This window comes from Colobus angolensis, unplaced genomic scaffold (assembly GCF_000951035.1).
Source record: "Colobus angolensis palliatus isolate OR3802 unplaced genomic scaffold, Cang.pa_1.0 Scaffold126, whole genome shotgun sequence".
NCBI classification, from domain to species: domain Eukaryota; kingdom Metazoa; phylum Chordata; class Mammalia; order Primates; family Cercopithecidae; genus Colobus; species Colobus angolensis.
Window position 1 is genome coordinate 8,011,792 of NW_012113808.1, and position 25,650 is coordinate 8,037,441.

Consider the following 25,650-nt stretch of genomic DNA (forward strand, 5'->3'; position numbering starts at 1 on the left):
TACTTAAGTTTTTAAAAATATCCCTCACATATCTAAAGTCAGTTTGCAGGTTTATACATGTAAAAATAATTTCATTTGTTAGTAGTGTTGTTTTTGAAAGATTTAGAGATGAGTCAACTCATGGAAATTTTTCTGTTTTTCCAGTATTGGAGGCAGAATGAAACTAACAAAAATCCTTTGGGAAAAAATTATTCCAATAAATTTTCCAATAATTATTCCAAATGTCTCTTCTTTTCCTCCCTTTTTTGTGTATCTTTACGACTCAACCAAAACGTCCACTGTTACCATATCAAGCCTGCTTAAGAATCCTTCGTGGTGCCCACTTCCTACAGGATCAAGTTCCAGCTCATCTGGATTCAGACTACCTTTTCATCTTAAAACTTTTCCTCTATTCTAGCCAAATTAATCTCCATAATTCATCTTTAAACATCATCTCACGTTTTTCTGTCTCTGCAAAATGCCCTTTCAATCTATTTTGAGTCTTCTCAGTATACCAGATAAAGTTCAAGTGCATCTTTCATAAAATACTCCCTGACCTCTTCATTTTTCAAATTTTGACTTTAATTAGCTACCTATAGTCTGATTGCTATTTTAGGGGGATAGTTTAGTAGGAACTTATCTTAGGGAAGGTAAGGTGACATAAACAATAAGATACAGACCAGGCAGTGCCGACTGCCTGCTTGGAGGACCATTTTCCCATGCCCTGCACTGTGCCATACCCTGCATACTGTAGGGACACAAAGTTTGTTGTATACATTGTTGTGTATATTTCCGTGTACAGTATCTAATGAGACTCATCCCACTCAGACTTAGGATTTATTATCTATTCAATAAATGAATTGTTCAATTGATACTGTCTTTTAAAAATTCTGATAAAGCCAGCATCTCAATAGGAAGCAGGGGCAGATGTTTCCCTTCCTTACTCATATTTTACTTTCTGTTCAAGGGTGAGTGTTTACCCTTTGAACTCTTTCTGGCAGTGACGAATCAGTGCTGATTAACCTGTACTTTTTTGCCAGATTTTTCTAGGAGCCAGAGAGAGCTTGGCTAGAGTTAGGCATCCATTTAAGGGAAGGTTGGTTTCCTTATTTTAGGAAAAAAAATAGTGCTTATATGTTTCATTAATTATAACTTCACTTTACAGGGAACCAAAAAATTCGGTGTTATCTGTTCACTCCTTTTGAAATGTTCTTTGAGAGCTCTCTGACCACCAGGAAGTGTAGTAGGTGCTGGGCACACCGAAGGCAAGTTAAGGTGGAGTTCCATGGCTCAAGGAGTTGTGAGTCTAACATGGGAGCTGGAGTTAATTGCAGGGGAGATTGTGCTTTTCACTGAAAGGTGTGTCTTCAGTAGACTGCAGCCAGAGTTGTGTGAGAAATATTGAAGAGTGTGGCAGAAGAAGAGGTGGTGAGATCAGGGAGGGCTTTACCAAAATGACGTTCAGGTGGAGTCTTGAAATTCTGTAAACTTTCAGAGGTCGGCCTTGTTCCAAGCTGTGTTAGTGCAGCCCCGAGATATGCTGGCTACGTGGCATGTTAGGGAAGTGAGAGCAAGCTGATACCAGCTCACCACCAACAGCCTTTGCCAAATGTAAAACAGGAAAAGGAGGGTTACTTTGAAAAGCCTAGTGTGCCATGCTGATAATTATGGACTTTATGAAGCAATGGAGGAGCTTTTAAATGTATTTTCAATAGGAAATTGTCATGGACAAATCTGCGTTAAATTCAGATCTCATTAAGAACGTGTCCAAACGATAACTCTACAGTAAACACATCTTGAAAGTACTCACAGCTGTAACAAAGGCGAAGTATTTCTTTCTCCATTTAATTTACCTTCCCCTAGGTGATTGGTTTGTGGTTAGGCCGTTTGTCCAGCTGCAGCAGACTGGTTTTACACCGTGAAGTAAACTTGAATTTCTTTCTTTCTTTTTTTTTTTTTTTTGAGATGGAGTCTCACTCTGTCACCCAGGCTGGAGTGCAGTGGTGCGATCTCGGCTCACTGCAGCCTCCGCCTCCCGGGTTTAAGCGATTCTCCTACCTCAGTCTCCCAGGTAGCTGGGATTACAGGCGCCCGCCATCACACCTGGCGAACTTTTGTATTTTTGGTAGAGACGGGGTTTCACCGTGTTGTCCAGTTGGTCTCCAACTCCTGACCTCAGGTGATCCACCCGCCTGAGCTTCCCAAAGTGTTGGGATTACAGGTTTGAGCCACCGCGTCCGGCCTTTGAATTTCTTAAAACCAAGCAGAACAGTGATTTTCAAGCTCTCTTTAGTAGATTCTAGCAGCTGAGCTTTATTTATTTATTTGAGACAGTCTTACTCTGTCACCCAGGCTGGAGTGCAGTGGCCTGATCTCCGTTTGCTGCAACCTCTGCCTCCTGGGCTCAAGCGATCCTCCCCGCTCAGCCTCCCAAGTAGCTGAGACTACAGGTGTGCACCATAGGCTCGGCTAACTTTTTGTATTTTTGGTAGAGATGGGGTTTCACCATGTTGCCCAGGCTGGTCTTGAACTCGTGAGCTCAAGCGATCCACCTATCTCAGCCTCCCAAAGTGCTGGGATTACAGGCGTGAGCCACCGCACCTGGCACAGCTGCGCTTCAGAGCTTTCAAATGCTTAGTGCGTATTTCATTTGTTTCCAAAGTACATTTTAAACCATTAAAATCACAACAAAAAATAGCACACACACTTGTGGGTGGTTTTATATATAATTTGTGGGCTTTGGACACCAATGTCGTGTTAACTCAGGCTGCCAGTGCAGTCTTCAGAATAAAGTCGATTTTTGTAATTTTTCTCTGTCGACATGGAAACTTATACAAGTGTGTTATTGATTAAGTAGCTGAGTAGAGCACTGCCCTGGTATTTTGAAAAGTTCAGGTTCATGCATGTGCACTAATATGTATTTTACAAGTGAACATACCTATACCTGCAGTCAGTCAAATGCCAGGCAAGGCGTGGCTCATCAGCTTCAGGCGTGGTCTTATTGTATAATAGCATCATAAGTGAAGTCCCAATATCTCATTTGTGTGCTGGGTAGTAATTACATGTTTCAAATCACCTGGGGGCCTTTTAAAATTCCTGATATCCAGGCCATCCCCCTTACCAATTAAATCAGAATTCCTGGAGGTAGGGGTGGGACCCAGGCACTACTATTCTTTCAAGACTTAGACTGTTTAGAGAAGTTTTTGCATAATGATGATAACACATCATTATCACCCAAAGACCATTGTATTTATCTTAGGGTTCGTTATTTCTGTTGTACGTTTTATGGATTTCTACCGATGTACAATGACATATATCTATTATGATATCATATACGGTAATTTAATATTTTTCAGTAGGCAGTATTTTTAAATTTTTAAAAAAGTTTGCTGTGTTTTGGAGGAGAGGAATCTACTCTTATTGCCATCAACCATAGGCGTATTCTTTCCAATCTCTTGTTCTGTCCTCGTAGTAATAATTGTATTGGCCTTTTCTGGTTTCAGTTAAACTTTGGTTCCTATATCTTCAAACATACTATAAACCGGATAAGATTTGAGAGCTCAGAAAGGTAGATTTAAGGTACAGTGGTCTTTTTCCTCAAGAGCATTTTTAATATGCCATTTCAGCACCTGGGAAGTGTAAAATATGTGAGAGTGTTATTTTCCTATCTATCAGCTATGCTTCCAGAGCTTTCAACATGTTCTTTATGTTAAGCATTTTAGTCCACTGTACTCTAGCAGAGGTAAAATCTGATTGTTCTACCAAAAGTTCCTTATTTTCATCTGCTTGCTAAGAACTGAGAAATGTTTGGATGCTTTATGCAGATGATACAATTCAAGCTAACTGCAACTGGGGCATTTGTGTTGCCTGCTTCATGTTTTGAGCCTTTAGTATTTAATGGAAGCCTGCGCTGTGGAAGATCTCCTAATGCACTTTGTGCATCCCAGCGGCCATGCACGGTGCTTCTGCAGCCGCACTGTAGATGTTTGTTTATTTGTCTCCACTAGACTGTCAGTACATTCAAGTAGAGGCTGAGTTTCAGTGTGTGTTTGAAATAATGAATGGTTGATTGAAGAAAAGAGACCATTTGCAGGAGAGAGAGAGAGATGAACAGTACATATATAGAGGAGGGCAAGAAGAAATCGCAGGGCTTTAAAAAGTCAAGTGATTAGTTCAATGACTGGACTGATTCAGGACCCTTTGAGCATTTCTCATTTGAGAAACAGAAAGATCTTTGTTGGTACAAAAAAGGTTAAGGATAGATATGTGGCCAGCTGGACATCGATCATGAGCGGAAAGAATTGACTCTGAGAGGGATTTGGTAATCTTGTGTGTTAGTAAAAGTACATGGTTTTTTTGTTTGTTTGTTTTGTTTTGTTTTGTTTTTGACAGTCTCACTCTGTCACACAGGCTGGAGTGTAGTGGCACAATCACAGCTCACTGCAGCCTCCACCTCCCAGGCCCAGGCAATCCTCCCTATCTCAGTCCCCCCGAGTAGCTGAGATCATGAGATTACAGGTTTGAGCCACTATGCCCAGCTAATATTTTTTTGTAAAGACGAGGGCTGGTCTTGAACTCCAGGGCTCAAACCACCCTCCTGCCTCTGCCTCCCAAAATGCTGGGATTACAGTTGTGAGCCACCTTGTCTGACTGGATTTTTTTTTTTTTTTTTTGTAATCAAATGTTTCAAAAGGTGAGTCTCCTTTGGGATGATTCTCTCACACAGAAAGATGATTCTTGGAGGAAACATATCTAAGCATCCTCCAAGGTAGTGTCAGCGTTCAAAGTTGACCCCAAATCATCTCCTCAGACACTTTTTATGTTGGGCATTATGCTGAAGCCATTTGTTGTAGAGCAAGTTGATTTTTATGGCTGAGCTTATCTGAGTTTAGTTTGATATATTGTATTCTTTATTGATTCATTCATTCATTCACTGATTCATTCATTTTTCCTGACATTCAAACAAATATTTGTTGAACACATTGTGAAAGGGCTAGGCATTTGTCAGGTAACGAGGATATAATGGTAAACAAGGTAGACACAGCCCTTTGCCCTCTGAGGGGTGCAGACAGCCGGTCATGTAAGTGGGCTGTGAGGAGAGCATTGACAAGGAAAGGACAGGATGCCTGGGAGCACAGGGTGGGGAGTGTGGGCCAGACGCTAGGAGGAAGTCCCTTGAGATTAAGGCCCGAAGCATAACTTTAGACAAAGAGTGCAGAAGAGTGTGTTCCTGACTAATGAAAAGCTTAGTTTATTAATACTTAGGGCTTGTTGAATGGAGTATACTTTTGCAGCCCTCCCCTACTTTGTGCCATCCAGCCGAGAGAGGTCTACAATAGCAGCCCTGATTTGCGGGCTGAAAGAGCCCGCTTCAGCTGCAGGGTGGCCCTGTTCCCAAGAGAGATTTGAGTCTGACCCCACAGTAGGCAGCAAGGCAGCTCTGTGCATGCGTTATCTCCACAGCACACGTCGTTGAGTCAGCTTTACTTTATCCAGCCTGATTGTAGAAGTCACAGTAGACACTGTGAGGGAATCGTGTGGAATTTTCACTGGAGCATTCTGAAACTTAAAAAGTAAATCTTTTATTGCTTTACTAATGTCTTCCTGTCTCTCTCTTTTGTAGAATTTTGATTGTAAAAAGTAAAATATATACAAAGAGTGTATGTGTGTACAGTTTACACTATCAGTATTAAAATGAGCACCCATGTACTCGTGACCAGCCTAGGAAATAAAACATTACCAATAGTGTGTACCTTTCACTTCCTGCCTCCTCCACCCTGTTCCAGTTGTAGCTACTACCCTGAATTTGTATTTAGTATTCTCTTTTGTTCCTCTCTCTTAGTATGTTTTAAAAGGTCATATTTTTCCTTACTAGGAGATATTACAATATCAGACTCTTGCTGTGTACCAACAGAGAACAAGAGATAGGTCAGAACGCTGTTTAAATAGATTGCTTGATTGTACTCTTTTAAGCAGGAGTTTATACTGGTAACATCAAAGTGCTTAAAAAAATTCAAAACAAAAGCCTTTTTCAATTACAAGGAAAACCTTAACGCGGTGTGTTAAAAAGATAAGGTTTCTAGGGGGCGGGTGAGGTGGCTTATACCTTTAATCCCAGCACTTTGGGAGGCCAAGGCGGGTGGATCACTTGAGGTCAGGAGTTCAAGACCAGCCTGACCAACAGGGTGAAACCCCGTCTCTACTTAAAAAAATAGAAAAATGAGCTAGGTGTGGTGGTGCGCACCTGTAGTCCCAGCTACTCAGGAGGTTGAGGCCAGAGAATCGTTTGAACCCAGGAGGCAGAGGTTGCAGTGAGTTGAGATTGCTCCACTGCACTCCAGCCTGAACAGAGCAAGACTCTTGTCTCAAAAAAAAAAAAAAAAAGATAAAGTTTTTTACAAACCGGTATGCTATAAATGGACCCAGTAGTAACATGACATGGAATTGCTTCAACCAGTAACAGCTTCAGTATCCCTGCCTGTGTTTCCTGCTGTGAACATGTTTATTTGTTCCTAATAATGCTGCCACAGTGTATTTCAAATGATTGTATGGTATGAGAGTTTGAATTTACTTGGAGTAAGATCATCTTGGCATGTAGTTGGGAGACATTATTTACACTATTGTTTCAGTAATTCAGAATATTGAAATAGGTCAGTCATGTCAGGAAATAGCCTGTTAGGTGAACCATTCTTGAATTTGCCTTTTTCTTTGTGATTGTGATGGATATTGTTTTGTTTTCCATCTTTACTTTTTTTTTTTTCTTTCTGAAATGTTCTGGTTGTCCATCCAAATTGTAAGAATATTACGTTTTGAATATCCTTTGATTATTGTAAAAATGACCTCTAGTCAGATGATTCCACAGACTTTTTGATTACTTGTCAAATGACTTCGTGGGCTTTTTTCATTTGAATTGATCTCCTATTTTGAGGGTCAGTATATCACTTACTTCATTGCTAAATGATACCTCTGAGCAACGCAGTACCTTTTAGAAAGCTTATTCCCCAGAGTACTCTAAGAGAAGGGTTATTTGGATTTTATTTGTTTATATTCTTGCCCTTTAAACTCTAGCATAACTCAGCAGGATTCTCTACTCCTTATAGGACCGTTCCCCAGAGAGAAAGTAAGCTCAGCAGCTCTCATTTCCATGTTGATGTTTGTATGCAAGTTTATGTGGAGCTCAGAATCCAAAGTTGGCAGGATATGAAAACGTTTGTATATCATTTAATCTATTTTATTTCATTTCATTTCTGTGTTTTTATTCCCAAAGCAGTTTTATTCAGGAATCAACAGGCTTTTTAAAATCCATCTATAGGTTTTGAACCAAAGCTTGAACCAAATGTAGTAATACATTTCACAGCCATTTTTGCCACTATGCCGTAATTATAAATCTTCGGCCTCAAAGAAACCTATTTAATCTCTTATTCAGATTGAGATTCTAGTCTTTAGTGACATGGAATATAGATTAGAACAATAGTTTCTGTATATCTCAATGGTCTTTACATTTGCATTTTTAGCCATTTTAACTAGCCCCTAAAAACTCTCTTTTATGACTCTGCGGGTGAGCTGTCTGAATTCAACAATAATTTTACTATGTATTCCCATAATACTCCTAGTCATTTAAAAAAAGGCAGGGGAATGGACAAAGCAAACCATTCCCAATTGTTTAAGAAACCAGTGAGCACATCCCTTGCTCGGACTGCATGGAATACAGCCTGAGAGGGTAACCTATGATTTCGTTTCTCTCTTGAGCCACACAGGAGAACAGTTCTAACAAGATGCCATTCGTGCTCGTCGTAGTTGGTCAGAAACTGCTGCTCTGTGCTTGGCAAAAGTTGATTTGAATTTTAGGTGCTATGTGCAAGGAAACCATGTGTAGTTTTAAGCAAGGATCTTCACTGAAATTTCTCCCTACCATCAGCTACGTAGAGCACCCAGCTCTCAGCATTTGACACAGTTGGCCATGCGTCATGATTTCCTAGGATACCTTTGGTCTCTTTGTCCATAGCATTCTCTATCTGGGGTACACTCACCATAGGCAGAGGAAAAACATGGTGACCAGGGTGGCTGCTGCAACATATTTGAGGGGGGTCAGGGTAGGCAGTGACGTCCAAGAGGTAGTCAGGAGTTAGCTCATGTAGGACTTTGTGGGCCCCATGAGGACTGGCCTGATCTGGCTGATGGGATACCCTTAGAGGATTTTCAGTAGAAGAGTGATATGATCCGACCTGAATTTTAACGAGATCTCTTTGGCCTCTCTGTGGACTAGTTGCTGTGAAGTGGGAAAGGCTGGAGGAGGCAGACACCAATTAGGAAGCTATCAATACTTAATTCAGGTGAAAGATGACAGTGACTTGGACCAAGATGGTGGCACTAAATGAGGCAGAGAGAGAGCAGTTTCTAGATAGGTTTCTAAGTAGAGATGACATGTGTAGCTGACAGCTTGGAGGAAAGTTGTGCAAATGAGAGGAGTCACAAACTAATTCAGGGTTTTGGTCTCAGCCACTAGAAAACCAGTGTTGCCATTCACTGATTTGGAGAAGCCCATGAAAAGGAAGTTTGGGGGTTGGGAATCAGGAGTTTAATTTGGACATATTTGAGATGATGCCAGTTATATCCAAGCGAAGTTGAATAGGCTGTGTGTGTGTGTATATATATATGTATACAGGTGTCATCAGCATTTGGGAGCATTTGAAACTGGATGAGGTCACCAAGAGAAGCAATGTTAAATAGACAAGCAGTCAGAGACATGATGTGGGTTCTTAATCATATAGAGGTCAGGAGAACCAGGGAACGAGCAGTCAATGAAATAAGAGAATCAAGAGGGAGAGGCATTCCAAAAGCTAAACTGTTCAAAACTAAAAACTAAAAACTAAAAACTGTTCCAAAGCTAAACAAAACAAAAAGTTTTAGGAGGGAGTAACTGTCAGAGGTTTCAGAAAGGGCAATAAGACAAGATTTGAGAATTAATCATAGAGGTCATTGAATTCCTTAACAAAAACAGTTTCTATGGAGTAACGGAGATGAAAGCCTAAATTGGATTTATTCAAGAGAACAGAGGAGGAGAGAAATTGGACACAGTGTGTACAGACAGTTCTTTCAAGATTGGTAAAATAAAGGAGGACAAAGGGGCCAGAGCTGCAGGGAGATGCAGGGTCAAGATTTTTTTTCTCTAAACCTGGGATATAAATATAAATATGTATGTTTATATTGCTGCTGGTGGTAATTCAGTAGTGAGTGAAAAATTCAGAAGAGGGAGAATTGCTGGATCAATGAATGTTCTTAGGTAGGCAAGAGATGAGATGCAGTGTGTAGTAGAGAGGTTCATCCTGGAGAGGAATGCAGACACTTTCTTCATAGGAGTGCAAGGAAAGCAGAATGGGCACAGATGCAGGGAGGTGGGTAGCTATGGTATCTGGACATAGGGAGGTTCTCTTCTCATTGCTTCTGTTTTCTCAATGAAATAAGCAGCTCAGTCATTAGCTGGGAGTGAGAAACCAGAGGAAGTAGAAATTTGAGATTAGAGAGGAAGGTTTAAAATAGTTCTCTAGGGAACTAGAAAGCAGATGGATTAGGGCAATGTGGATGGATTGCCAGACAGCATTGAGTCCCTTTGAGATTAGTGACCCTAAATTTAAGGCGAAAATAGTCAGTGGGATTGTGTGCCTTTGTCCAGCTGTGGTCAGCCACCCTGGTGGAGATGCAGAGTGGGTAAAGAATTGAATTTAACCAGGATAGACATTTGGCCAGGTGAAGGCCCTGAAGGGAGAGGCAAGAAAGCTGATTGTGTATTCTAGGCTGTGAGTATAATGGTGGCTTATGGGGTTTAATCTGAGTAAAGCAAATGAAGACATGCTGGGGTTTTAGTTTTTGATGCAGCTTAGGGATCAATGAACTCAGGGTTTTGGAGGATATTGGAAAGCTAAGAGGTGGTCAGTTAGGGAGTAGAGAAGCCTGAAACCGTGATTCTGGAGTGGGTGCAGGTACTGATGATAGGGTCTAGAGCTAGTGATTCTCAGCCGGGGGGTTTCGCCTCTGAGGAGGCATTTGCAATGTCTGGAGACGTTTTTGGTTGTCATAACTGGAGGCAGAGGAAGTCCTGCTGTCATCTGGTAGAGGCCAGGGGTGCTGCTCAACATCCTACAAGGCATGTCAGTAGTGCTGAGGTTGAGAAGCCCTGGTTTAGGGTATGATAAAATGAAAACTTCAGCTGAATTTAAATTTAAAGGAGTTTAATTGAACAATGAATGAATTGCGAATTGGGCAGCCTTCTGAGCCAAGGCAGTCTCAGAGATGCCAGCACAGCCATGTGGTGGAAGAAGATTTATGTACAGGAAAATGAAAGTGATGTACAGAAAACGGGAGTGAGGTACAGAAACAGCTGCATTGATTATAGCTTGGCATTTGCCTTATTTGAACACAATTTGAACAGTTGGCTACATTTGATTGGCCAAAACTCGGTGATTGGCACAAGGTGATTGGCTACGGCCTGTTTACACCTATACTTGTTATAGTTCACAGTGTACAGAAAAACCCTTATGCTGAACTTAAAATATGTAAGGAGGCAGCTTTAGGCTAAATTTGATTGAACAGGTATGACCATAGAAATGAGTGGCTGGAGTAGGCCTGATTTTACCCAGATTGTTGGAGAAGAGAAACAGACTAAGGTTTTAGAAAGTTTATCTTATGACTGATGAAATCTCCAAAAATGATGACAAGAGTAGTATTAGAGAAAAGCATAGATAGCCAGGGATGGAAGGAAGCTAATTTCTTAGTGTGTGGAGTCATTTTCTTTTTCTTGAGCTAGCTGATAGGCTAGCTTTGGATTTCATAATCCTGGCTAAGAGCTACACATTCAAATTAGCCAAAGAGTGTTGTGTGTTTTTTAAAAAGTCACCTGTTTATTAACTAACTTTGGTGTAACGAAATCTTTGTCTTAAAATAGATGCCTAAAAGCCGTTTGGGAATTTGGTTAGTCTTTTTGCTCAAAATTCTGTGACTGTAAACTTGGACGCGTGGTCTGATTCCATCTTTAAATAATGTTTCAGGATGACAACTCTTGCAACCAGGCCTTGAGGAAGGGATCTGGTTTAAGGAAATCCTTGAGAAGGCCAGGTGCAGGGGCTCACGCCTATAATCCCAGCACTTTGCAAGGCTGAGGCCGGTAAATCACCTGAGGTCAGGAGTTCGAGACCAGCCTGGCCAACATGGTGAAATCCCGCCTCTACTAAAAATACAAAAATCAGCTGGGCATGGTGGCAGGCGTCTGTAATCCCAGCTACTCAGGAGGCTGAGACAGGAGAATTGCTTGAACCCAGGAGGCGGAGGTTGTGCCACTGCACGCCAGCCTGGGTCACAAGATTGAGACTCGGGAAAAGAAAAAAAAAGAAAGAAAGAAAGAGAAAATCCTTAAGAAACCTTATTTATAGACTTTAGAGACTGTGGCTTTCCAGTACTTATCACCATGGAGAAAACTAGTCAAAATCACACAGAATGAATAAGGGTTGCAAGCCAGTGCTGCTTCCTGGAATAAGCTGGTCCACTAGTCTAGTCTTGTGCTTTGTCCTTCATTTTGAACTCAAGTGCCCTGGGGCTACTTTTCTGCCTACCCACAATAGCAAGGAACTCTTTTGTTTGCATCTCCTCTGAAAGAAATGCTTGTTTTGAGGTTTGGACCACAAATAATAATCTGTTGTTCCCTGTAATAATAATCCACCCTCTTTAGCAGAAAAAAAAATCTGCTTGATGCAGTATGGCTCTCAGTTTATTTAAAAGAATAGCCAAAAGTGCCCATTGTGTCCTGAGAATAAACATTTGCAAGATGGTTGGGAGGAATGGGGGAGTACTCTTGTTCTCCTTGGCTGAGAGTCAGTTAAGTCTTCAAGGAGAAAAAATTCTGAAAATGACCATCAGTCCTGGCTGACAATACTCTTCCTTATTCTGCCCATCTGTTACATTCTAAGAATAATTGCAGCACTGCAGATATTTATTCCGAACTATTTCTTTAAAAAATATCGAAGATGGATATTTTTAAGTTACCAATTTTAGGCCAAATAAGTTTTTTCTTTTTCTGACGTTCATTTTATCTGTGAAAGCATTGCTTTTATAGCAGCATGTTCAAGTTAGCGATCTTTAACAATTTGGCAAATACTTTTAGCAACAATCCTTAACAATTCCTGCAGTTGCCTGTGATTGCAGATCTTGAAAAGAGAGCCATGTTTATATCCCAAGTGGTAGACACATTTTAATTACTATTTTCTGGGCTCAGGCTAACTGACAAAACTTGATGGGTAAAATGAAAATGTGATATACGGTGTAATCAGCTGTTTACTTACCTAGCACAGTGAAATCTTATGGTAGGTATGGTTTCACTAACAAAACCAAAATAAGCATTTTTCTTCCTTAAGTTCTTTATAAGAAAAGGATCAGTTAAATAATAAATGTGGCTTTAAAATGAAGTTATATCTTAGGATAGTTTTAATTGCATTACACATGGATGATGAGAAGAGGTCAGTGTGATAACAATTGCATAACAGATACACATCAGAACTACTTAAAGGAGTAAAAATACGCCCATCACATCATTAAAAATAGACCATCAGGGAAGCCACCAAGAAGTCTTTCAGAAGGTGAATGAATAAACTGTGGTACATCCATACAATTTGTATATTATTCAGCAATGGAAAGAAATGAGATATTATGCCACAAAAAGACATGGAAGAAAGTTAAATGCATATTACTAACTGAAAGAAGCCAACCTTAAAAGGCTACATGCTGCATGATTTTAACTAGATAACATTCTAGAAAAGGCAAACCTATAGAGACAGTATAAGGTCAGTGTTTGCCAGGGATGTGGGGGAAAGGAGGGCAGGAATAAACAGGTGTAGCACAGGAGATGCTTAGGGAGTGAAACTATTCTATATGATACTGTAATGGTGGAGACGTCACTACACACCTTTGTCAAAATCCATAGGATCTACAACACTAACACAAATCCTAATGTAAACTATGGACTTTGGTTAACAATGATATAACCATATTGGCTTTTCAATTAAAACAAATGTATAGCACTAATGCCAGATGTTAATAATAGGAGAAACAGGATGGCCATGGGGGAGTGAGGGAATATGAGAATTCTACCTTCCATTCAATGTTTCTGTAAACCTAAAACTGCTCTTTTAAAAAGTCTATTAGTGAAATAAATATTCAATATAGCCAAACTAATAAACATATCTTAACTAAAAAGCAATATAAACCTAAACCATCAGCAATTATTCTGTTTATGGTACTATTCTGATTGAACTTAGCTGTAGAATATTCTGCCAGAAATATGTAATGGCAGTGAATTACTGTATATATCTAGTAACTTTGCTGTATCTTTTCTTGTCCGGCAAAAATGTGCAGTGGTATTCATGCTAAGTCCTACTTTTAACTACCCTTATTCCTCTCTCTTCAGTGACAGCTGGAGTATCAGCCTTGGAAGTGTATACACCAAAAGAAATCTTCGTGGCAAATGGTACACAAGGGAAGCTGACCTGCAAGTTCAAGTCTACTAATAAGACTGGCGGGTTGACCTCAGTCACGTGGAGCTTCCAGCCAGAGGGGGCTGACACTACTGTGTCGGTAAGAATGCTTGACTGCTCTTGGCTACTCCTACCTCACAGGTTTCTTTACTGCTGTATAATTAGTGATCCATTTTTCTGATGGTTCATTTCTAAAATGAGTGTATTTTTTTATCTATTATAGACTTGAAGGCCCTTCTCTTGCTTCAGGATAAAATAAGTTCAGCATGTCTTAAATGCAGCTGGTTTCCTCGTCTTTGCTCAGTTCCTCTCCACCATCAAATCCTATTCTGAAATTGATCTTAATTGACTCTAATCAGGATTTATCCTGCATCTTTTCATCTTTCATTGCCCCATTTTTATTGATATTTATTTTATGTATTACCAAATTATATATATATATGTGTATGTACCTTCTGATTTGATTTTTTTTTCAAATTTAGCGTATAGTTCATCTGATTTAGCAATATTGATTAGGAGCTTACTATGTAGTGGGTTATGTAGGGCCTTCAAAAATGTCTAAAACAATCCTTGCTGTCACCCAGAGATGATTAGGAGGAAGGCTGATACATAGATGACTTTGGAGTAAGATGAAGAATGTCACAGAAATACAGCACCAGAGGGTTGAAAAAAAGGTTAGTTAGTAACTAGTGGAGTGCTGGTTATGCAGTGGGTGTTTATTAAACATGAACTGACTATCCTGGTTCTGGTCTGTAAAATGGAGATGATAAAACCTCCCACACAAGGGTGTTAGGAGGATAAAGTAAGATTATACAAGACAAGTGCTCATGAAAGTGTCTAGCTCTTGAATTACTAATATACACAATTTGTTGTTACTGTTGCTCTCCCAGCATGTTGAATGCCCTTCAAATATTCGCACATATTTTAGTACTGTTGCACTTTTCAGGTTGTCAGTACTCAGCAAGGACAGTCTGTCATCTATCGTTAAGAATACCCAGCTGGGCGCGGTGGCTCACGCCTGTAATCCCAGCAGTTTGGGAGGCTGAGACGGGCGGATCACGAGGTCAGGAGATCAAGACCATCCTGGCTAACACGGTGAAACCCCAGCTCTACTAAAAATACAAAAATGTGGCGGGCGCCTGTAGTCCCAGCTACACGGGAGACTGAGGCAGGAGAATGGCGTGAACCCGGGAGGCAGAGCTTGCAGTGAGTGGAGATTGCGCCACTGCACTCCAGCCTGGGTGACAGAGCGAGACTCCGTCTCAAAAAAAAAAAAAAGAATACCCAATTCTTCTTCTGAATGGTGAGTTACATTTGTTGATCACCACATAGATGCTGGGCCCGTCATATGCCTATGCCATTTACTCCTCACAGCTCTATGTGGAAGACAGGGTGGGGAGGATGGGAGACACTGACTCAAGATTATTCACCCGTGGCCACACCACACAGGTTAGAATTGTTGAAAGTTCAATATGGTATGATTTCCCTTGTATATTATTTCTCTCTCAGGTAGAAAACTCTGCTAATAATATTTACTGCCTCATAGGTTTTAGGGATTACTTAAGGCCGTGCTTCTCAGTATTTTTTACAATTTATTTTTAAAAGGAGCCTTTTGACATTTTTTCTTAATCTCTGCCCCCTTCCATGAAATTTTAATATGGTAGATATCCTCTGTATCTGTTTTACATATAAAAGAGTAAGATTTTCTCAAAGCTTCCTACCCAAGAGCAAGTGTTTGCTCCCTTGGGGGAGAATCTGCCCTATGGAGAATGCATAGTCTAGAGGTCTTTATAAGAGAGGCCTTCCCTTACAGTAGCCATAATGGTGAGCACAGAAATCCATACAGATAGCATGGGAAGGCATACAGAGGCATTCTCTGCTTCACATAAATATGGCATCAGCATAGAACATACACTAATGTTCCCATAGAGGCAAGATTAAACACATAAGTTTACTCAAGAGAATCCAAAGAACTATTTAAACATTTAAAGATTTCCCACTGAAGTCTTCTGCAGGAGTTGGTGTGAGGCCATTATTTAAGTCCATAGAAAATGAAGCAGTCATCAGGAAGGCACCCAGAGGTAATAACTTTCTTTTAAAGAACAGTTCCATTTATGCTGGAAACAGTCTGGTCATGTGGGTCCATGAAGGTTTACGTAACTCAGACTTACTGTTCAGAACATGCTGTAATTCTGATTAATATTTTTAGCTAATCAATTTATACTTACACACGAGTCTGATTGCAGTTAATCCCAGCATGTTCAGTTATTGACATAGGATCCTTTAATTCCAAAATGTCAGGACACATTTAATAAGATGAGTGGGTTGCTTTTTTGTTTTTGTAGGTTTTACAGGAAAAGTATATTCAAACCCGGTATGTTCAAATGCCATACTGTAGATGACTTTTTTGGCCCACGGCCTCGGGATCCACATATCTGAAACTGAACTCATTTTTTCTCCCTTCTGTTTCCCTTCTTTGCTTTTTTTTTTGGTGGGGGGGGTGTACTTGTGTTCATCTAGAGATGAGTTTTGTGATCAATTTTTGTTTTGTTTTGTGTTTTCTGTCCTTTCGTTCCCTGTCCCTTACCACTTCCCTTCTGTCCCCAAGAAATAAGAACCTTTGCTGGTTCTTCCTACTTTGCTTCTGGCATCTAGCTTTTTGTCAGCCTTCCTGTGTCTCTGCTGTCTATTGAGCAATGTTAACTGTGTGCCTGGTCTCGTGCAGTAACCCCTTGTTATTCTTCTGCTTCTGTGTTTTCATCTTTCAATCCAACCCTCATACGCCAGCAGGTGCGTAGTCTTATAACAGTTCTTTCACCTTTTCACTGCAGGTTGTCAGAAACTTAGATACCTGTTGCTGACAACATTTGTCTAGAATTAAAAGTTCATTACAGTTTGGCCCAGCCTACCACTTTAGCCACGCTTGTGTTGTCTTACGGCATCACTTCCAGTTTAGTAAAAATGCTTTGTGCTTTGTTTTCCTACTTCTGAACACTTGCCATTTAAGCTGCACCCCATTTTTACCTTCTGTTTCCTCCATAATGCCTCTTTTTTTAAAAAAACCTTTTAGCCCTTAAAACTCACTACCCTTATCTGGGCCATTCCTGTAATACAGATCCCTTAATATGACAGTTTTCCTCTTCTTCATTCCGAATATGGGTGTTTTAAGAGGACATGCCTATCTTACATCTTTTGTATACCTCATAGCTTTAGCTTTAGCACCATGGCTTGTACTTTAAAAATATTGATTGATAATGATTCTAGTCTTTTATGTGAATTTTTCACTGTTTTATTTCCATCTCTCAAAGGTTTGACCAAGGCATTATTCCTCAGTTTGGTTCAGCAAACTATGTAGTTCCGGCTGTGTGCAAAGTGCCAAGGAGTACAGAGATAAATACAACTTATCCCCTGCCTTCAAATGGCCCCCAGTCAATGAGGGAGCCTGACTGAGGGAGCTGTCTTAGACCCAGTGCTGGGAAACAGCATCATGTAGCTCATCCCCGCTGGTTCACAAATGTAAGGCAGGGAATATGTGGAGATGTTGTGGGAAGGGAAGGCAGAGAGCTGATGATGGAAGGATTCGTTTGCAAAGCTGAGAGTTTATGGTTCATTTTTCTGGTGAAGAAGAGAGAGTGAAGGACTTTGAACAGATAAGACATGATCTCACCCGAGGGGCATTAAACATTGAAAATAGCATAAACTTTGAAATCAAAGCTGAGTTTGAATTCCATCTCTAAAACTTGTGACTTGGGGAAAGTAACCAAGGTTTCCTGAGCCTCACATTCCCTACTGATGAAATACCAGGTAGGAGAATCTCACCTTGCAGGGTGGTTGTGAGGGTTGGAGAGTTGTTGGGAGACAGTTTGCCGTGGGTCTTTCACTTGTTTGCACACCTTGCTAGCAAAGGCACTGGCTGCCTTTGTTCTGGACTTTTTTTGTGCAGTAACTAGCCTTGGAAAGCAGAGATGATATTTCCCTCTGGAGCAGAGGACAGGTTTGTTTATTCTTGAGTATAGTGAAGGTAGTGTCTCCTTTCAGGGCTAAAGTCAGACATGTCTTCTGCCCCTTGTAAGAGATTTGTGTTCCCTGAGCTTGGGGTTACTGCGCTGTGATGTAATGCCTCTGCCTGCACAACATCCATGTGAGCCCCTCCATGTCATGGCTGTGGGACTTGGGGGGCAAGGGGAACAAACACATGCTTTGTGTTCATAAGGTTCTTTGTTTCTGAGTCTTCTTCATGGGAGTGAAGATTTCACAGGAGTCTGTGTCTTCTGTCAGCATGTTATGAACATGTGGCCAAGTAACTTTGTTAGCTTGTAAGTAGGGTAAAATCTCAGACCCTTCAGGGTTCTTAACACGCATTTAGATCATACGAATTGCAGGGTAAATATTTGATAAATGTTATAATAATAACCATTATTCTTTATCAGTGATCATTTAGACATTGTGGAAGATGATGAGTTAGACATACCAGTTAAGAGGCCATAGCCCAAGATAATGAAAGCATAAAAACAGATATTGTCATTGGGAACTGAATAGAGAGAAGAGAGAACTGAGAGAAACTAATGAGACAAATTGACAATATTGGGGGATTAACTGGATGGGAAGAAAGAGAATCAAGGATTACTTCAAGATTTATGGTTTGGGAAAGAAACGGTAGCCATCAGTGAAGATGGGATACATGAAGACGGGAAGATGAAGTTTGTAAGAGAAGGTGACAAGCTTGGGGGAGAGAGGCAGTGACGTGGTAAAGTGAGTAGGCAGTTGGGCGAGGAGTCTAGAGCTTACGGGACACTATTGATGAGAGGTCTGGGAGTTAAGAAAATCCAGATGATCATTAAATTATGGGAATGGATGAGTCTGCACTGGTGTTTTCAGCATGCTCAAACAGTTCTGAAAATGCTCTGTTTGCATTGCTAATAGAGCTGGTTTCTATCCCCAGCTCCACCATCACCCGGGCCATGAACCAGACATCAGGCCTCCAGCATAGCTGCTTGGATTAGAGCCAAGTGAGAGGATAGATCCCCTCCCACTGGGCCTTAACCCTGCTTCCAGGTGCTGAATTTGACAAGGTTTACTTTGAGAAGACAGTTCCTTTGCTGAAAGCAGGACTGAGGAGAGAGTGAGGAGTGGAAAGAGAAAGGGGTCAAAGGCTGAACTTTCAAAAGCCAGCAAGAGTATCTTGTGTTTTCTGGACTTTGTTCCTTTCACACACCCATGACTTCTCCATAGGAAACCAGAAGGAAGAGGGAGAAACTCAGATTAGCTGATCTGAGATATTTAGGATTCTTTTCCTTTGTGCCTTTGTGTATCTTAGTGGTAAACTAAGTGAACACTAAGCTTTCTGAAGCCTTAGGAATCACTGGGCTCAATTATGGTGTTATTGGAAGAACATTGACTTTGAAGACTCAGATGGGTCTAAATTTTACTCTGAGTCCCCAGTTACTATCATTGGGACCTTGGGAAAATGGCTTCTCTTAAGTCTCCATTTTGTCTTTTATAAAATTATGGGTGGTAATAATTATATCAGTGAAATACTGAGAGGATTCGAGATGACATATGAGTCTGATTCTTCCACTGAAACCTGGCAGAGTTGAGTCCCATGATCTCTAAACTTCTATCTGGCTTAGATTCCATAACTTGTGATTTGTAGTATGATGTTGCATTTCTCACAGTATGAAGTCTTTAAAAGAACCTTTCATAGCATGCACATTACAGAGTTTAGGAATTCTGCGTTTGAGAATAGTTCATGTGTTCCTTTTTTCTAATTGCAGTTTTTCCACTACTCCCAAGGGCAAGTGTACCTTGGGAATTATCCACCATTTAAAGACAGAATCAGCTGGGCTGGAGACCTTGACAAGAAAGATGCATCAATCAACATAGAAAATATGCAGTTTGTACACAATGGCACCTATATTTGTGATGTCAAAAACCCTCCTGACATCGTTGTCCAGCCTGGACACATTAGGCTCTATGTCGTAGAAAAAGGTACTTCCTTGAGTATTTTCGCAGTAATAATGCAGTCTCCTTTATCTTATGTTTGGATGGAGAACAAGAGTTGCATTTCATGGTGGGTTTGGAGGGAGGATTTTTGCCATACAGTTGTGCTCCCTGTTGCCGTGATCCTGTGGCTCTACCAAACACACTTGGAATTGGGAAACTGTTGCTCATTCTGACCCAGAGTGGCTGATTCTCCATTTTTATTCCTACCATCTGGAGCCTATTAGTCTAATTTCAGGAATATTAATTTTTAAGTGTTAATCAGAAGAAAGACCAAATTCATTATGTTTGGATGTGATGGACAGTGGGAAAGAAGGAGATTCATACTGTTTTATACTCTCCAGGAGAAAGTTTTCAACAACAGCACAGTTATTTCTCCCTTTTGATTTTGAGAACAAACAGGAAATGCAGGTTCTGGTATCTCATTTTTGAGACAAAGTCTGCTTTGTCGGAGAGTAGATCCAGGTAAATTCACACCTCCAGTTTTTCTTTAGAGCACTGAGAGGGATTGTAGGTGTAGAAATGCTTAGTTCCATAGTTCATTCTTTCTTATCTAATATTCACATGTCATGAATTACATAGTAATAGGATAGACAGTGGGATCTCATAGTTTTTGTATAATAAAAGAGGGTACAGTAACTGCTAAATGAAAATACTTGCTTGTTAATTTAATAAAATTCCATGTTTTCTCTCTGTAGCAATGTACCTTAAAACTATTTTGTTCTTGGCCGGGTGCGGTGGCTCAAGCCTGTAATCCCAGCACTTTGGGAGGCCAAGACGGGCGGATCACGAGGTCAGGAGATCGAGACCATCCTGGCTAACACGGTGAAACCCCGTCTCTACTAAAAAATACAAAAAACTAGCCGGGCGAGGTGGCGGGCGCCTGGGGAGGCTGAGGCAGGAGAATGGTGCAGACCCGGGAGGCGGGGCTTGCAGTGAGCTGAGATCCGGCCACTGCACTCCAGCCTGGGCGACAGAGCGAGACTCCATCTCAAAACAAACAAACAAAACAAAAACTATTTTGTTCTTTTTCTCTAGAGAATTTGCCTGTGTTTCCAGTTTGGGTAGTGGTGGGCATAGTTACTGCTGTGGTCCTAGGTCTCACTCTGCTCATCAGCATGATTCTGGCTGTCCTCTATAGAAGGAAAAACTCTAAACGGGATTACACTGGGTAAGAAACACTGTTTTTTAGGGCAGGGGTGGAGGGAGGGAATCAGGGTTTATAAAAACTTATGTATTTAATGAAAAAAGGATTTTGAAGAATTAACTACTGTTTTCTTTCATGTCAGAATCAGGCAGTCTCCTTTGGAGGTGTTCTAACATGGGCAAGCAGAAATCAGTGGGCCTGCTATGAAATGTGGAATGATTCTAATCTTTGCTCCAGTTTCCTTCTTAGGTTTGGTGAGATGAGCTGCTCAGCAGTTCGTGCTCTGTGTTTCAATATATGCACTATGCAATTAGTATTCTTGGTCTTAAGACTCAGTCTTAAGTCACTTACCCAATTTAAGAGTTCAATTTAAAATTGAAAGAGTTTAATTTCAATTTCTTGGTAATAAACTCACAAGGTGGTTCTTTCCAGTTGGGAAATATAAAACCCTAATTAAGAGGAAGTGAGCTGGAAGTAGTGGCATGCGCCTGTAGTCCCAGCTACTTAGGCTGAGGCGGGAGGATTGCTTGAGCCCTGGTGTTTGAGTCTAGCCTAGGCAACAGAACAAGACCCTGTCTCTTTAAAGAAAAAAGAAAGAAAGAAGAAGAAAAGGAAGTGGTTTTAATAAACTACCTCCCCCAGTCCAATGTGATGATGGTGCAGGGATTTTCCTTTTTGTACTTCCCCTACCCTACTCCAACTTAAGTATCTTTATTGCTTTGATCATTCTTAGCTAGAATCACTCACAATGGGATAATGAGTTGGTAACAAAATATATCAGCAATAAAGAAAAATAGACTTTTTGTTTATGGCTTCTCAAATGGAACACGTTTAAGCATAGGGTGCGTATCTAATTAAAGGACCTTCTCTTTTCCCCACCCCAGCTGGAAAGCTAACCCATATAAGCTATGTAGAGCTCTTGTGGTAAGACTGGGAGCAGAGGCTGGATTCAAGTTGATGTAGCATGAGCAGTGTTGCAGGTGCACAGATCTAACTTTAACCATCCTGAAGGGACTCTGATGTGAAAGGATTGCATGTCCTGAACTCTTGCTGGTGGATGGTGGGAACCTCTATCTATGGGCTCTGCTGATCTAGAGTTTTTAGGAGTGCTGTGTTTTAACAAGTTTGAGTGTTCAAATTCAGATATTACTTGCTTGGAATGCTTCTATTCTGCTGACTGTATCTGCCCCCCCTTGCATGGTGAGTGTTTTATGATTAAATATAGCTGGACTGTTGGTTTTCAACATGAGACTAATCCAGGGTGGTGACATGCCAGTCTTTGCAGTTCTTGCTTTGGGATTAAAGAAGGGCAGGAACAAGTTCCTTAGACTCCTGCATGGCATTGTGAATGCTGCTGTTCTTCTTACTTTGGTTTTTTTCCTCCTCCCCTACCTTTTCTACCTTGGTGTGCTGGGATCAGATCCTGCTTATCTTCCACTTCTTAAGAAAAGCTGACATAGAAGACACATTGGGACTATAACAGGGCTGGGTCTCCTCTTCCACTCCCACTAGACACATGGTAACTAATCACATTGCCCGTTGCTGTTAATATTCCTGTGTACGTATTCAGCCCCTCTCCCTTGTTAATGACTAACCAGCTAGCTCTGAGCTAACTCAACAGCTATGATGATTTGTCCACGAATATGTCACATGTTTGTATTGGAAACATGTTGAGCAAACCATCCGGATGAAACTGGGTTGTCAAGTTACATAGAGTTTTTATGCACATCTGAATATTTGTGCTCTTCATGTAAAATGCCATTGCGTATGTGTGTGTGTGTACATTAGTTTTCTTTTTTCTTACATGTATTGTGTTATCAATAAGTAAGATCCTGACTGATTATGTCTTAGAATAATTAAACAGGTTTGGTTCAGAGCATGTAGCCTCCCATTTCAGAGAAGGAACAGTTTGCAGAATACATGGTATGCTTTGGTCTTAGTAATGACGCTTTAAATGTGACTCTCCCCAAACTCCTAAGTTTTAAAAAGTATACATCATATGGCTTTAAGCTGTACTTACGACACATCTCACTGGGAAATCCCTACGCTGTACCCCAGCTGGCTTACTTCCTGGCATTCACTTCCCCTGATTCATTTATGAGATAGTGCTTGTTGTTAAAGACTCCTATCCCCGTGAAAAGGTTCAGCCTGTGTGATGTGGCATTCCCTAGTTTCTCATTCATGACTTCCTGGGTTTTTGGGGGGATTTGATTGCGGTATTGGTAGGGAATAAAACTATGGAGAGAACAAGATAAGCCAAGACTTGCCTGGATCTATATCTGTAATTTAAAACATACATTCAGAAGAGGGTTGGCTTTGATTGTAACAAAAGTGAATTGCCATTAAGCTATTAAAAGGTACCATAGAGCTTGTTCCCTTAAACCTTTATCCCAAAGGAGGGTTGATGGCAGGGGGAAAAGACAAACAGCAAAAGGATAAGTGTGTACTGTAACCAGAATCTCAATATGATTTTTGTAAACTGGGTTGAAGAGGTTGTACCACATTTGTTTCTGTGCCTCCCCCAGTGATGAGTTCATTGACTTAGAAGAATGAGTGTCAGGAACAGAAAATAGTTTTAAAATATGTGATCATTTTGATACCCATTGTTACGTTGTCTTTTGTTTTTACGTATCTGTTGCTTCATCTTGCCGTCACTTGCATTTCTATATTTTTGTTTCTATTTATTATTATTATTTTTTACACTTGTTCTTCAAATTGCCAATTCTTCAGCTGCAGTACATCAGAGAGTTTGTCACCAGTTAAGCAGGCTCCTCGGAAGTCCCCCTCCGACACTGAGGGTCTTGTAAAGAGTCTGCCTTCTGGATCTCACCAGGTAATGGGTGATTGCGATTCTGCTGACTGCACTGTTCCCTGCAGCTTGGTGCTCTGTCACTTCCCTGGGTGTGGAAAAGAATACTGAGCTATGAGAGACAGAGACAGACAGACAGACAGAGACAGAAAGAGAAAGGGTGGGAGTGAGGAAGTAAAGGGCTGGCGTAGGAATACCACAGGAAAGTATGTGGTAAAAAATCTGCTTGAGCAAAGATTTCTATGAAACCACCAATAACATAAATTGTTTACTAACAATGTGGCTTCCTTGCCCCAAGCAGAATTAGGAAATGGCTTGTCAGTAAAAGATTCTTCTTTAATTGCCCAAGGAAATGAATCTAGTGAACGAGATTCTTTCTGTATTGAGGTACTCTGTAAGATAAGAAATTAGCAGGGAAAAGTTGGTATTCTTAGTATTGATAATAAAACAAAAATTATTTTCTACAGATTCTTTAGAAAAAATGGAAAGTAAGCATTTATCTGAATAATTAATAGGCTTGAGGAACAAGGAATGGTTTTGGTTTCTACTTGTGGAAAGTACAGAAGAGAAACAGGTTTTATTTGGAAGTTGGCATATAATCTAGCTTTGTGTGTTTTGGCTATCGTATTTTAATTATAATTGTGGCTTGGCAAAAATTCCATAGCTTTGTTCATTCAGTTTGATTCTTCTGGGGTAGAACGCATGCTAAAGAATTTGGCCAGTTACAGCTTTGTCCTAAAAAGGTGTTAGCTGGTGGGAATGGATTTTAGAGAAAACAAAGAGAGTAACAGTGTTGTGGGAAAAGTGCCCACAGTCTTACTCCATAGTTGTTATATGTGGTGAGGAAACTAAAGCATTGTGATGTGAAATTACTAAAAGCACACAGCCAGCTGGTGACAGAACTGGGGCTAGAACCCAGGTGTCCAGACATCATGTTCTCTACCACAGCATCAAGCTCATTACTTGTTCCTATTCAGTCTATCTGTCTGTCTCTCTCTCAGATTACATAATATGTGTCAGATACCTCAGTCTACCAATTTGGGTTGTGAACAGGAATAGGGTTGTGAATGAAGATGTGAAAGTTACACATAGGCATAGCATCTAAAAAAGCCTTGTAACATTTTTCTTCCGCCCTTGAAGCACTATGGAAGTTGCTTTTTTGCTGAAAACAAACTAGAAAAAAGAAGAAGAAACTATGGTTTTCAAGACAGTGGAACACAGATTATGCAGCACTATGATCCCTGAGAGAAAGGAAACAGACAATGTGAGCTGTGTTATTGCCCCAGTGTACCGCCTTGAAGCAGTTTCCACGCTGCAGTGTAGATGGGGAAAATGGAAACTGAGCCCAGCTGTCTCACTGAATTGAGAAGGCAGAAATCAGAATTTGGGGAGGTCAAGGAGGCTAGGATTTATGAGGCTGAGTACCAAAGAAGGAACCATAGAGAGAACGTGCTAGGATGAGCACGAGCACTTCAGAGATCTGGAGCAGGGTCCCCTTGAGTCTTTGCCTGATTACAGAGTTGTATACACATAGGAGAAGACTCTCTGAAACTAGGGGAAGAACTACCTGAAATGCAGTAGGTTGCACAATGCCTGGGGCTCACACAGGTCTGGGACTAGTTTGTGTTCCTAAGAGCCAGAGTAGACAGACTTATAATACACAGGGTATTGGTTGGGGTTTTCAAAATGGTCATGCCTAAATGGGCTAAATTAGCACCAGAATAAAGGATGCTATGGACCCACCATAACAAAGCTTAAAAGGAAGGCTTTGAAGAATCAAACTAATCCAAAAGTAATTTAGTTGCATTTTACAACAAAATCCAACACTCTATGCTACAACAAAATTCAGCACCCAGCAATGTAAAATTTACAATATCTGGCACCAATCAAAAACTACCAGGCATGGCCGGGCATGGTGGCTCATGCCTGTAATCCCAGCATTTTGGGAGGCCAAGGCAGGTGGATCACGAGGTCAGGAGTTCGAGACCAGCCTAACCAACATGGTGAAACCCCATCTCTACTAAAAATACAAAAATTGCCAGGCGTGGTGGTGCGCACCTGTAATTCCAGCCACTCAGGAGGCTGAGGCAGGAGAATCACTTGAACGTGGGAGGCGGAGGTTGCAGTGAGCTGAGATCACGCCACTGCACTCCAGCCTGGACGACAGAGTGAGATACCATCTCAGAAAAAAAAAA

At 40.8% G+C, this 25,650-nt stretch overlaps 1 protein-coding gene across 2 annotated transcripts in view; it reads left to right on the forward strand.

The window, feature by feature from the left end:
- The window catches only part of MPZL1 (myelin protein zero-like 1), a 65,762-nt gene that overhangs the window by 28,189 nt on the left and 11,923 nt on the right, over nucleotides 1-25,650 (forward strand). Inside the window, exons 2-5 of one of the 2 annotated variants that reach the window (XM_011933399.1) lie at nucleotides 13,433-13,599; nucleotides 19,274-19,487; nucleotides 20,538-20,670; nucleotides 23,377-23,479. In XM_011933399.1, the coding sequence (XP_011788789.1) occupies nucleotides 13,433-13,599; nucleotides 19,274-19,487; nucleotides 20,538-20,670; nucleotides 23,377-23,479 (617 nt within the window). The remainder of the gene's footprint in view (nucleotides 1-13,432; nucleotides 13,600-19,273; nucleotides 19,488-20,537; nucleotides 20,671-23,376; nucleotides 23,480-25,650) is intronic. The other variant, XM_011933400.1, reaches the window with a different exon arrangement.